The 12,723-nt window shown below is 40.4% G+C and overlaps 1 protein-coding gene across 8 annotated transcripts in view; it reads right to left on the bottom strand.

Annotated features, from left to right (window-relative positions):
• Positions 1-12,723, bottom strand: part of ANKFY1 (ankyrin repeat and FYVE domain containing 1) — an 89,621-nt gene that overhangs the window by 41,400 nt on the left and 35,498 nt on the right. For 5 of the 8 annotated variants that reach the window (XM_044744288.2, XM_044744291.2, XM_070482553.1 and 2 more), the window contains exons 4-7: positions 9,611-9,746; positions 5,315-5,438; positions 4,076-4,225; positions 2,600-2,765 (exon numbers count right to left, since the gene is read on the bottom strand). In XM_044744288.2, coding sequence (XP_044600223.1) covers positions 2,600-2,765; positions 4,076-4,225; positions 5,315-5,438; positions 9,611-9,746 — 576 coding nt within the window. Of the gene's footprint in view, positions 1-2,599; positions 2,766-4,075; positions 4,226-5,314; positions 5,439-9,518; positions 9,747-12,723 lie in introns of those variants that run through there. The other 3 variants (XM_070482551.1, XM_070482550.1, XM_044744293.2) reach the window with 2 other exon arrangements.

The raw sequence follows: 12,723 nt of genomic DNA, 5'->3' as shown, positions 1-12,723 counted from the left end.
AAATTTATTCAGGGAACAGCCTGAATAACTTTCGTTATTTAACTAATACAAACTGTATCTCATGCTGCTCTAGCTGGTGGCTTTGTCTGCAAATCTACTACAAATGCATAGACAGGAGTATCCTATTTAAGAGACCCATTGACTGATGTTAATTATTAAGTAAAATAAGCACAAGAGGAACTAGATTTTTTTTAAAAGGAAGGATTCATCTTCTTGCCCAGATCAAGCTCATCAGAGGAGATGGCATCCCTCTGGTCACATGTATGTCTCCTGTGGACTCTCAGACACTGGCTGCCTGTTTCGTTCTTCATACAAACTGAATGGTATACTTGGTTCTTAGGAGGATCACTTACTATTTCATTTATGGATTCTAACCTGTCCAGAACCAGACCTAAATCTCAGATATTAAAGATGTTCACTCATCTTATAACAAAATTTAAGTAAGGTTAACAGGTAAATTTAAGTATATTACTCATTTTAATCATTTGGACAGGTCAACAGACTGACAGCTCAAGTTGAAGAAGGAAAAGTGAAAAAATTTCTACAGGAAATGGAGCTGGGTATGGCAATCCAAAACGGGAGCAAGGTAAGACCCACAGGCTGACCCTATCACATGGCAGCCATTGTGCTACGTATGCTACTGTCTCTCACTCTCCCAACCACCAGTAAAGCAGAAATGAGTCCCGCTTTACAGACGAAGAAAAGGAGACTCAAGCGTGGTTAAGTGACTTGTCCAAGGCCACAGAGTGAGTGGATGAGCCAGGACTCAAACCCTGGTACACCCAAGCTCCAACGCCAGTGCTCTGTCTGCCACACCGCGCCACACTCTCCTAAGTTAGCAACGATCAAATTTATCACACCCACACTGTAATCCACAGGCTTGCAGACAACTGATAAATTCTGAGTGGAAGATTAAATTGTCTGAAAACAAGCATCAAAATGCATCACCAATTCTTGGCAATTCTCGTAGCTAAGCAATCACCAAAATATTTAATAACTCGTCAAACATGTTTTTTCATCACACATAAGAATTTAGCTCCCTAAGAGGAAAGAAACATAATTCTGAGATTGTTTTTTTAGTAACAAGTGTATTTGTTTCCAAAATAAACATCTCAGACACTAAACAGTATGGGAAAGAAGAATTCCCTATGTGGTGGAAACTCTCCCCACTGAACACCCCCCCAGCGCTGAGCACCGGATGGTGTTACACAGTGCAGAGCAGCGCCTGGGAAAAATGCATCTGCTCTTGACACTGACACACTCTAAGGATTTCCTTCCCAACGATGAACAAAATTTTCCTCTTCAGCAGCCAGCAAGCTTAACACTCTAACATGTGGCTCCAAGGGACATTTATATTCAAACCTATGCCCAAAAAGGGCAGAGCTACAGCTGCAACAGGACCATATTTGAAGTAACTACATTCCACCAATTAGGAACAACTTGTGATGCTAAAAGTACAACAGAGACAATAATAGTAAAATAATGCCTAATTGGAGGAGTAAATATACATGATTAAGATGTGGGGAAACCAATATATTGTTGCTGTTGCTGTTTTGCTGAGGAAGATTCACCCTGAGCTAACACGTGTTGCCAATTTTCCTCTTTAAAAAAATTTTAACAAATTTTTTATGTGAGCTGCCGCCACAGTATGGTCACTGACAGACAAGCAGTGTGGTTCCACGTCCAGGAACTGAACCAGGGCCACAGAAGCACAGCATGCCAAACTTTAATCACTAGCCCATCGGGGCTGGCCCTAATATATTCTGCTTATGATGTCGACATGTAAACAAAAAAGTAGTCATGGCTAAGTATTTCAATCAAATCATCTATCCCTCTACAAAATAAGGCTTTCACTTTGAATACTAGAACTCTACACCTAACAGAGCTTCCCACTCTGTTTAAAAATGACTAATGCAAAGTAGAATCAGGCAGGATCCATTTGGGACTTAGGAATTAATAAGGCCATGGGAAAAAGAAAACAAAACAAAACTAGCACATTTTTCCCTTGAAGAGTTAATTCATTAAGATTAAAATGTTTTGATCTTAATTCTATCACTTCCATATTCTTCCCACTACTCATGGCAATATACTCAAAATATAGCTACAATTTCAAATAACTTTCCTGCAACAAAATGAAATTTTATCACTTTGCGATGACAGAAGGGAAGTCTAGTCTGTAAAACTGAAAAATCTGAAACCAAGAATATATCTAAACATTCATGGTTTTGACACTTTCCCTCTCTTACAGTAACCAATACAAGTACAGTCTTTCTAACACAATTCCTGGAGAAAGCGATGTATTGAATAAGCAAACACATCAACTGTTTACAAGTAAAAGGTATTTCTTCTGAAAGTACCATCTTTCCAGCCCTTCTTCTGGGGGCCCTACTGACACTATGAAGAGCCTAACCAGCAAGGCATAGGCAATAGCTCTTCAGTCCTTCCTCTGACCCACTGATCACAAATTCTAAATCATGCAGCTTGTGAGTACAGATGCAAGAAGCCTTTGAGAATCTGTGGAACAGGGTCAGAGGGTTGTCAAAAATCACTTGGATAAAAGTAAAATTGCCCACAGAGAAAAATACCCACTTCTTCCTACCTCTCTGGATTCCTTTATGTAACAGGCTCCAGCCATTCTTGTCTACCATGTCCACATCAGCTTTGTGACTAACCAGCGTGGAGGCAATACTCTCTAGTCGGCGGGAAAGCGCGAGATCTAAAGCAAGATCTCCATTATGATCCACTTCATTCAGCTTCCCAGGGAGCTGCACAGATAAATTTGTAAATTAGCACCCGGCCAGTAGAGAATACAAGTGATTTTAATCTCTCCCATCTTGACTCTTAAATATCATCTCTTATAAAAATGTCAAATTTTAGCGCTCTAACACAGCTTACTCCCTAAATTCAACTCAATTCACAAACTTCCCTAAGGCCTTCTCAGGGCACATGCCTTTTGGGGAGCACAGAATTAATGGGGATCACAGAGCAGACCAAGCGCCATGGAAGACAATATAAGGACTAAAGGAGAAGGCAAACAGTGCTGTAGGAACACGAGTGCCAGCACAGAGGTTCAGAGAGCCTGATGGAAAACAGCTAACATTTTTACAAAAGACTGCAGCTTAGCTATCTAATTCCTCCCAGCAGTTTCATGTCTTCCCCACACAGTGGACACCCAAGATAAAACACACTACACTCCCATCTGGCAAGAGCAACTGGCTTTCTTCTAAAGCAACGTGGTAGAGAGAATAATAGCTCCCAAAGACGTCCATGTCCTAAACCCCGGAACCTGTGAGTATGTCACCTCACGTGATGAAAGGCACTTTGCAGATACTATTAAGGTTAAGGACCTTGAGGTGGGGACAGTGTCCTGGATTATCCAGGAGGGCCCAATCTATCTAATCACATAAGTCCCTAAAAGGGAAAGGGGGAAGTAGAAGAGTAGGTCAGAGAGATGTGACATGAGAAGGACCTGATTCACCACCATAGGCTTTGAAAATAGCGAGCGGGGGCCATGAGCTGGGGAACGTGGTGGTCTCTAGAAGCTGAAAATGGCCCTCCACGAACAGCCAGCAGGAAACAGGGACGTTGGTCCCATAACCACAAGGAACTGCATTCTACCAACAACCCACACGAGCGGGAAACGGATTCTCCCCTAGAGGCTCCAGAACGGAGCACAGCTGCCGACACCCTGGCTTTAGACGGACGATGTCTGTACCAGACCTTCAACCTACAAAACCGGAAGGTAATAAACTGATGTTGTTTTCAGCCACTATGTTTGTGGTCATTTCTCACAGCGGCAAAAGGAAACTACAACAGATTTTAGTACTGGAAATTGGGTAGTGCTGTAACAACAACCTAAACATGCAGACGTGGCTTTGGAATTGGGCAATGGGCAGAAGATGGAAGAATTCTGAGGAGCATGATAAAAAGACTCAGATTTCCTTGAACAAACTACTAGCAAAAATATATACATTAAAGATTATGCCAGTGATGGCTCAGGAAGAAGTGAGGAGCATTACAAATGAAGTATAGTTTTGGGAAAAGGTAAGAAAAATGGCAAAAACAGCTACAGTACCTGTGAATCCATTTCGATTAGATAAAGGAAGACCACATCTTCTCTCTCTACTTTGATAGCTTTATGTAATGGGTACTCAGTCTTGGATTTGATCATTTTGTACAACAACTGGGCACTCATGCTACTGAAGTCCTCCTTTCGTAAGTCATCCTAAGGATTAAAAAATAGTGAGAAGCAGAACGGATTCAACATAACAATAACAACAACTGACATCTACTAAGAAGCCCTTAGAATGTGTCTGGCCTTACTTTAAAGGGCTTAACGTTTCCCAACTCATTTAATTCTCAAGGAACCCCTAGGAGGTAGGTACTGCTATCACCCTCACTTTACAGACGAAGAAAGTAAAGCATCAAGAGGCTCAATCACTCGCCCAGGCTCACACAGTGAGTCAATGGCCGCGCCAGGATCTGGAGCCCAGAGGGGCCCCTCCCGAGCCTGCTGTCTTTCCCACAGCACTGCGGTGCCTCTCAGTGAGACGGCAAAGCACAAGCAACGCTGACGCCCACGAAGGATGCAGTCAGGAGGAGCCCTCCACAGGGGAGAGAATACAGTCTCCCCCACCCCACCCTACAAAGATGGCAATTACAGAACTAACCGGAACTTCCACAAACAATTCACTCCACCTAGTCACAGCTGGTCTCTACTATGGCAGATCCCTAAGTTTCTACTATTTTAGCAGAAAGGTTACCATTTCTGTTTCAAATTTTAAATCCAGTTCTCTTAGACACTTTTCCTCACAATGTTACTGAATACCAAACAATTTGCAGAAACTAGGTTATAAAACATAGCACTAGCCACGACTTTTTTAAAAATGCAAAACAGACAACATATCAAAGAAATGCAAAAGCTGTTCTTTATGATGAAAGCTACCTAAGAAGGGCAAATCTACATTTAACAATGCTCTCTTCACGATGGAGAAAGCCAGGGAAAGCCCCAAAATGGCGCTGCACCTCCGGCCTGCTGCCCCGCCTTTTCCCAGCTCAGGCACAGCTGCAGCTTCTGCAGATGGAGGGTGAAGGCAGGTGTGCCCTCATTCCAAGCTTGTTTCTTGACCTGAGCTATCTTCTGCCCCTCTACTCTGAAATCAGAACTACGAGACTTCTATAGCCAAAAAGAATCTCACAGATCATCAGACACAACTACTTAGCCTTCAATTTTGTAATAAGAGGAGATTAGGAGATTAGGTCTTTTGACTTGCAGTGAGGGTGCTTTGTCCACACGCCTCCATCTCTCACTCACCCAATGACTGGCAATAATCTCCGCACAGTAGTTCATCAGTGTGCTGGCGTTCAGCTCCTCTGCAGTCTGATAGAAGCGAATACAGTTCCTGACGTTCACCAGAGACATAACACCCTTCTCACATCTACAAGAGAACGTTAATAATGAACAGTATTATTAGGACAAATACACTCATAAATGAGCAAACCAAATCATCTGTGTACTGGCTGGCTATGTCCAATAACACTAAAATGTAAGGTTAAGCAAAGAAGTTAAGAATAAATTATAGCTGAGCTACCATATTTTAAAAGTATTAGAATTTCATTATGATATTATATTGTTCATTCTGGTCAGAATCAAAATAACCTGTAAATAAACACGCTAAGCACAACCCCACAACTGCCTTAAAAGTAATCACATGAAACTCGCTGATCATATACACAGGAAATTATAAAATCAAACACACAATGGATCAAATCCAGAACTTTGGTATTTAATTGTATAGGACGTGTTTGTAGTTCCCACCTGCACAACTCCATTATGCAACCAGTGTGGCGTAGAAATAGCTTCAAACACAAGGCTCTATGTCTCAATACATTAACACCTCCTTAAAAGTCCTCCCGAAAGGTGAACTGGGTGGTATGTGATTATAACTCAATAAAGCTGTTTTTTCAAAAGCCCCCTTAAATACCCTACCATGTATAGAAACAACTGAGTTAAGAGAGTCAAACCATACTAGACCAAGACAGAGAAAAACTGGCTACACCAGATGTCCCACAAAGCTTGGTAACAACAACAATGGGACTCTCACAATCCTTAATAAGAAAGCACCAACCATGTCAGGCAAGAGAGGGCTGCACGCAGGCGAGGAGGCCTCTCTCCGGTAGCACAAAGCTGGCACACATCTTAGAGTAGAAGATGCAGCCCTGGCAGACAGACCCAGGCCTCTACCGCCCTAGAATCCCCGGGAACCCTAGTGAGCCTCCACGGACCAGGCCTGCGGGGAAGGAGGCCGGCGGCAGCTCCCTCCTCCCCCCTTACCTGCACATCTCCCTGCAAATCAAGTTCCCCTCCAAGCGCAGCACAGAGGTATTCCCTGACACCCCACCATTGCTTCCTCTGTCCCAGAGGCCCCACGAAAACCTTTTTCTGATAACATAGGGTGGAATGTAGTGATGAGAGCAAAATGAACTGTGAGGTAAGAAAACCTGAGCTGAGATCCACTGAATTTTACGGTCAAATTATATGCGCTCTCATGCCCGTATCTCCCCCTCTGTAAAATGAGGATAATACTCTATTTCAGAGGCTTAGAAGATCTGCGTGTGTCCTGCAAGATAAAGGAAAACTATATAAACTGCACAGCATGAGGTACACAACAGGTGTGCTCGTAAGTTTGAGGTCTTTCTCAAGGAATTTGCAGAATGTAATAACTCATATGAATGGGTTTTAGTACTACTATAAATAAGAATGACTGGCTAGCAGATAATTCCCAATTTTAACAGATGAAGTTTAGTTAACAGAAGCTGAAAAAACCATGGGAGTGGGAGATGGGGGGAGAAAGGAGGCGAGTCATGAGAAAGACCTAGGAAGAACGAGGAACAAACTTCCAAAACCCTGTGAGACCATTGGTTAGAAGCAAGAATAATCCTGGAGTCATCTGTCCAGCTAGCAGTAAATGTAGGCACCTATTTTATTACAAGACCTATGCTTAAGTGCTTTGTTTTTAAGTAACACAGCTGACTTGGTGGAAAGAAGCATCTCCCTCAGGGCACTTTTAACCATATTGTTAAAGATCTAAAGAAGTTACTATAATAATGAGTAACAATGTTCTATTTCCAGGCCTCCACTGTACCACTAGTTTCCTTAAACTCACAGCCGATGAAGTCATTCTGACCTCGCCTATGAAGTCAGAGCATTCCAGGCGAAAAGTCTTCTTTTCAGATATACCAAACTTTTACCACTTTTAGAATGACAAATATCCACGGTCTTGCCATTGTAACGTCCTAACATGTGGTATAACCTTGGGGAGCATGGACTCACATTCGTAGAGCACTTTACAAAGCACATTTACAGACAGATGCTAAACTCCATTCTCTTCCTTCCTACTGCCAAATGACACTGCATCAAGACACTCAACTATGCTTCCCGAGGACAGATGTTTTGTTACAACTGGCAGACAAGTCATTCTCACTAAACTCTGGGATCCCCAGAGTGCCATTCACTATGTGGACAGCCTATTAATAGTAACTGACATGATTTACACAACTGAAGAACATGTAATCTTATTTAGAAATTCAGATTTTTACTTCATATCTTCTCTTTGAAAAGTAGCCTGACAGACTAACTTTGCTCTGAAGGGATTTTAGTGTTGTTGATACATCTTTTTCATTGTAGAGGACAAAAACGATACTCTAGATGCACGAAAACAATAAACCTAATTTTTAAAGTATAAAATCAAGCATATATTTAAGCATCTCACAAATTCCTGTCTACTTTTGCTATCAACCCCATGTGCATGAATATGAGAGACATGGAAAAATCATTGAAAAGCTAAACAACAAATGGTTAACAGTGGTTTAATTACAGATGGCAGTGTTTTTCTTTATATCATTCTATATTTTCCAAATACCATACACTGAACATGTACTTTATAATCAGGAAAAAAATTATATTAACTGTCAATTTTTAGCATATACTATTAATTCTTCTTTTTTTTAAAGAGTATTTTCCTGATAATAGTTACTAAAAAACTTCCTTTTCATCAAACTGGTGATAGTATTCCCAAACCGAGATCCCTACATTACAAAAATGAGGGACACCTGCCTCATATGTAACTGCACACATTTGTGTGGGAGCGCTTTTACCATCTCAAATGTGTAATTTCTTCTGCAGGCGGCAGTGGGCACTCTATGCCCTTTTAAAAGCCTACACTTGAATCCACTCCTGGGTCTCTTCCATCCCAGCTCTTAACAAAGCCACAACAGATAACTTAATGCCCACATCCAATAATACAAAATTGAGCATCTGGCAATGTTGATAGTTATGAAGTCTAATCAGCCAATAAACAACAAACATTTTAATTAAAGAATCCATTACACAGATTACAATTAACTAAACTAGTCCAACCCCAGGGCATTTTTATCAAAGCAATTTAATTTATAAGTAAGTTTGACAAGGTCAATGGGAGAAAGCTCAGGAAACCTGAGGAGGAAAAAGATATAAATCACACTCTAATTAAAATTATTCTCATTTCACTCTCAGATGGTTCAAAAACTCACCCAAACAAAAAAACAAAAGAGTTCAGTGCAAGGCCTTGACAGTAAAGTTAGCTCTGCTAACCTAATGCTGTATGTGCCTACAAATCGTAGACCTGTTCGATTGTTTCTTAGTCATTGGATTTAGGTATTAAAATGCCTCAAGCCCGCATCAATCACAGGTAGTTAGGAGAAACCCGTGCACTGACTCACGTGGGCATAGTGGGCCATCCCCTGGGAAACATCAGCCCCACAGTGAAAACAGAGCAGGCAGTCTCGGCAGCAAGGTCTCTCCTGGCTCTCTGAGGGCAACACAACAACAGGCAGAGTGCGTCTTGATGGCTGAAACTATTCCTTCACACACCCAGGAGAATACAAAGATCACTAAATGATGTAAAGAGACACTCCATCAACCAAGCTGACCTCCAAGGGCCACATCTCCAACAGAAACAAAAGGGCATTCCGCCTGACACTATTTGGTGAACGTTTTGTTTTCCGCTGTTCTAAAAGGCCAACTTGGGAGAGCAACTGAGAAAATGAAATATAAAAAACATAGCAGGCTATCTCCTTGGGAACCTAAAAAGCAGTAACAAATGAAGTGAGATCTCAGAAACACCGGCTATGAAACTTATTAAGCCATACTCTCACATATTAATTTAGGCATTAATGTGCTTCCAACAAAGAGGATATGACCAGGGACTTCATCCAAGCAGATATATCAAAAGGCAGAATAAAATGTCAAAGGAAAAGGTAGAGGAGGGAAAGTTGAGAGTTTGGACACAGGATTACATTATTTCATATTCATTTTATCAGTTCACACAAGTATGAAATCTCAGCTAATAAACCAGTAAAGAAAAGAGAATACCTAAAAGCTTTGGCAAAATTTAGCTTACAAGATAACACAAAGCAAGGGAGATAAAATTCTCTCCCCACTATCGCCTTTAAAAGAACACCTTGCAAAAGTTATTTACATTAGCAGAAGAAGCTGTTTTCCCAGAGCTTGGCATAATTAAAGCTCAGCCACCACCATCTGAGGTGCTTCAATATATCTGCTGTGACTTGCCTCTCCCTAAGGAGCTGGAGCTGAAACCGATTGGCTAGTTTCATCAACTCAGTCAGGAACACATCATCTTCTTTGAACTCCAACTCATCCGTATAGATCCAGCGAAGCATTGTCATTGTCACCTCAGGGTTCGCATCTGGTTAAAGAAAGTAGAAAAGCTGAAAACTAAGCACCGATGACACACTTAGGCCCTCTTGAGGCACCTAAAAACTGAGGATAATAAAGTAAATTCTGATACGCAGCATCTGACTCCAGAAAAGTGTTAAAGTTTTACAAGGGGCGGGAGGTGGGGGAAATGAACCCACTAAAGACGTAAGTCAAACAAACTGTGGGAAAATATTTTAAACATATGACAAAGGATTTACATTCTAACAAAAAGATATTACAAATAAAAAATGAAAAGATGGACAGCCAACAGAAAAATGAGCAATAGATATAAACAGGTAATTCATAAAAATGGCCAATAAACCTTACTAATAACTAAATACAAATTTAAACTAGAATACATTTTTTTTGTCTCTCAGACTAGCAAAGATTCTTAAAAGTGCATAACCTTTCACAAAGCAATTATATATGTAGATTATTATCCTAAGAAAATAAGAGTAAATATAGAGAAATATATGTACTAAGCCAAGACAGTACTATTTTTAATAACAAAGAATTGGAACAAAAATCTTTAGAGTCAAATAATAGAGAACTAAATAAATTATAGTATATACACACATTAGAAAATTTTGCATCAATTAAATTTATATCTATATTCAACATAAAAAGATATTTACTATACAGCAGGTAAAAAAAGTAGGCTAAAAATATATGTATTAAATGATCTCATTTTTTGTTAGCCATATTTGTGTGTGTATATACATACATAAATAAATACACACACATACAGTGTTGTTTCTGTCTCCCACCCAAGTACTAACCAGGTCCAACCCTGCTTAGCTCCACAAGATCAGACAAGATTGAGGACATTCAAGGTGGTATGGCCATAGATAGACTGACTGTTCGCCTGTCTACCTACCTATCAATTGAACGATTGCAAGGATATACACTAAAATACCAACCCTGGTAGAATTTGTAACTAATGCTTTTTTTAGCCTATTTTTTTCCTGATTTTTATTTAATGAGCATGCATTACTTAGGTAATTTTTAAGTTAAAATAAAGACTATGGCAACTTGGGGAAATGCTTGAGATGAAAATTGTAGCATAAAATATCTAAACTATTATTCCAACTAGAGTGAACTCTTGATTAGTGAGAATAAGGACAGTGATAGTCAGAGGATCACTTAAAATAATGGTCTACAACCAGTGGTTCTCAAAGTGTGGTCCTGGGCTAGCAAAGTCAGCACCATCGGGGAACCTGTAAGAAATTCTTATTCCTAGGCCCACCCCAGATCTACGGAATCAGAAACTCTGCAGGTGAGGCCCAGCATTTGTGTTTTCACAAGTCTTCCATGTGATTTCGATGCTTGCTAAGGTTTAAGAAACTATACTCAATTCTTGAGTATCTAGAAAAGGTGTAACGTTGACCAGGAACATCTTAGTAACTTAGTAATTAGGCAACAACTGACTAGCTCTTATTAACCCTTTCTCTTCCATTATAGTAGGGAGGAGAGGGTTGGAGGGAGTAATGTTAAATGAGTGGAAATTGAAGGCCCCTGATTTACTTGCAACCACATCAATTCACCATCATCCCCTAAAACAGCCAGATATTAAAAGAAAAAAAGGCATAATGGAAAAAAAAGTGAAAGAAAATACACCAAAATGCTAACAGTGATTATGTTAAGGTTCATTTTTTTTTCTCTCTTACCTGTTAATGTAGTAACAGCACTTTTTAAATGTTTTAAGAAAGAGAAAAACACTCTAAAATCAGACAAAAACCTAAATCGATTTATTTAAACAATCTACTTGAAGGACTTCAACTAAGCTGTGAAAGGTATACAGAGCGGATCCTGGAAGTAGGGTAAATTTCTTTCATTTTTTTTCAAAGATTGGCACCTGAGCTAACATCTGTTGCCAATCTTTTTCTTCTTCTTCTCCCCGGAGCCCCCCAGTACACAGTTGTATATTGTAGTTGAAGGTTCTTCTGGCTCTGCTATGTGGGACTTCACCTCAGCATGGCTTGGTGAGCGATGCTAGGTCAGTGCCCAGGATCCAAACTGGCGAAACCCTGGGCCGCTGCAGGGGAGCAAGTGAACTTAACCACTCAGCCATGCAGCCGGCCCCAGTAGGGTGAATTTCTAAGCTAGCTCTGTAAATTGGGTTTAATACCTTGGTAGTCATATAATGAAAAGAAAAAACATATAGGCCATGTGATTTGTCCAGAGTCGCCCAAAATGCCAAAACCTGTATACAACTCTTCTCATACAGCCCTATCTTGGAAAGATAGCTTATTCCTAACAATGACAGCATCCCCAACAACAACACCCTCACTTCTTCTCTGTGCTAGTTTCTTTAATTCTGTTTCAAAATTTGGCTAATTTCCTTTAACAACTCTCCCTCAATTGTCCAAACCAATAAACTTGACCTGTACAATGGATAAAACAAAATCTAAATAATTTTCTTAAAAACTACCATCAACACGGATTTCCTGGGAGCCCTCCAAATTTCAAATAAAATAAGATTCAAGTAATCTCCAAGCTTTCCCACTCCTGCCTTGACTCTTCCCTTAATCTCCAAAATATACTGAGAATAAATCTATTTTGAGACTCGACTAAGCAGCCAGTGGTGTAAGGTGGGCAGAGAACACTAAACAAGAAGCAAGGTGTATGTGCTTCCAACTGTGTACTTTCAGGCAAATCATGCAGTCTGTCTGCTTCCATTCTACTTAAATAAGTGGCTGTAGAAGTCAGAGGACCACACAGACCAGGAGTTACCTTTACAAGAAGACTCAGAAGTGAATCCAGTTGGCCTCCATGACCTGCACGGTGTACCTACCGCTGGAGGCAGTCACCGAGTGGGCCCAGCACACAAGCTGGTAAAAATCTGTGACTGCAAGGATGAAAAGAAAAATAACACCCAAACTTCTGACTTCACTGTAGTCCAGGATACATATAGTCCCACTTTGAAGAAACTGAGATTTTCTGTGTGGCCTAGTCTTGTTTTTGTT

This window comes from Equus asinus, chromosome 13, assembly GCF_041296235.1.
Source record: "Equus asinus isolate D_3611 breed Donkey chromosome 13, EquAss-T2T_v2, whole genome shotgun sequence".
NCBI lineage: Eukaryota > Metazoa > Chordata > Mammalia > Perissodactyla > Equidae > Equus > Equus asinus.
The sequence above is the reverse complement of the archived record's forward strand: the minus strand, read 5'-3'. Positions and strand labels throughout refer to the sequence as shown.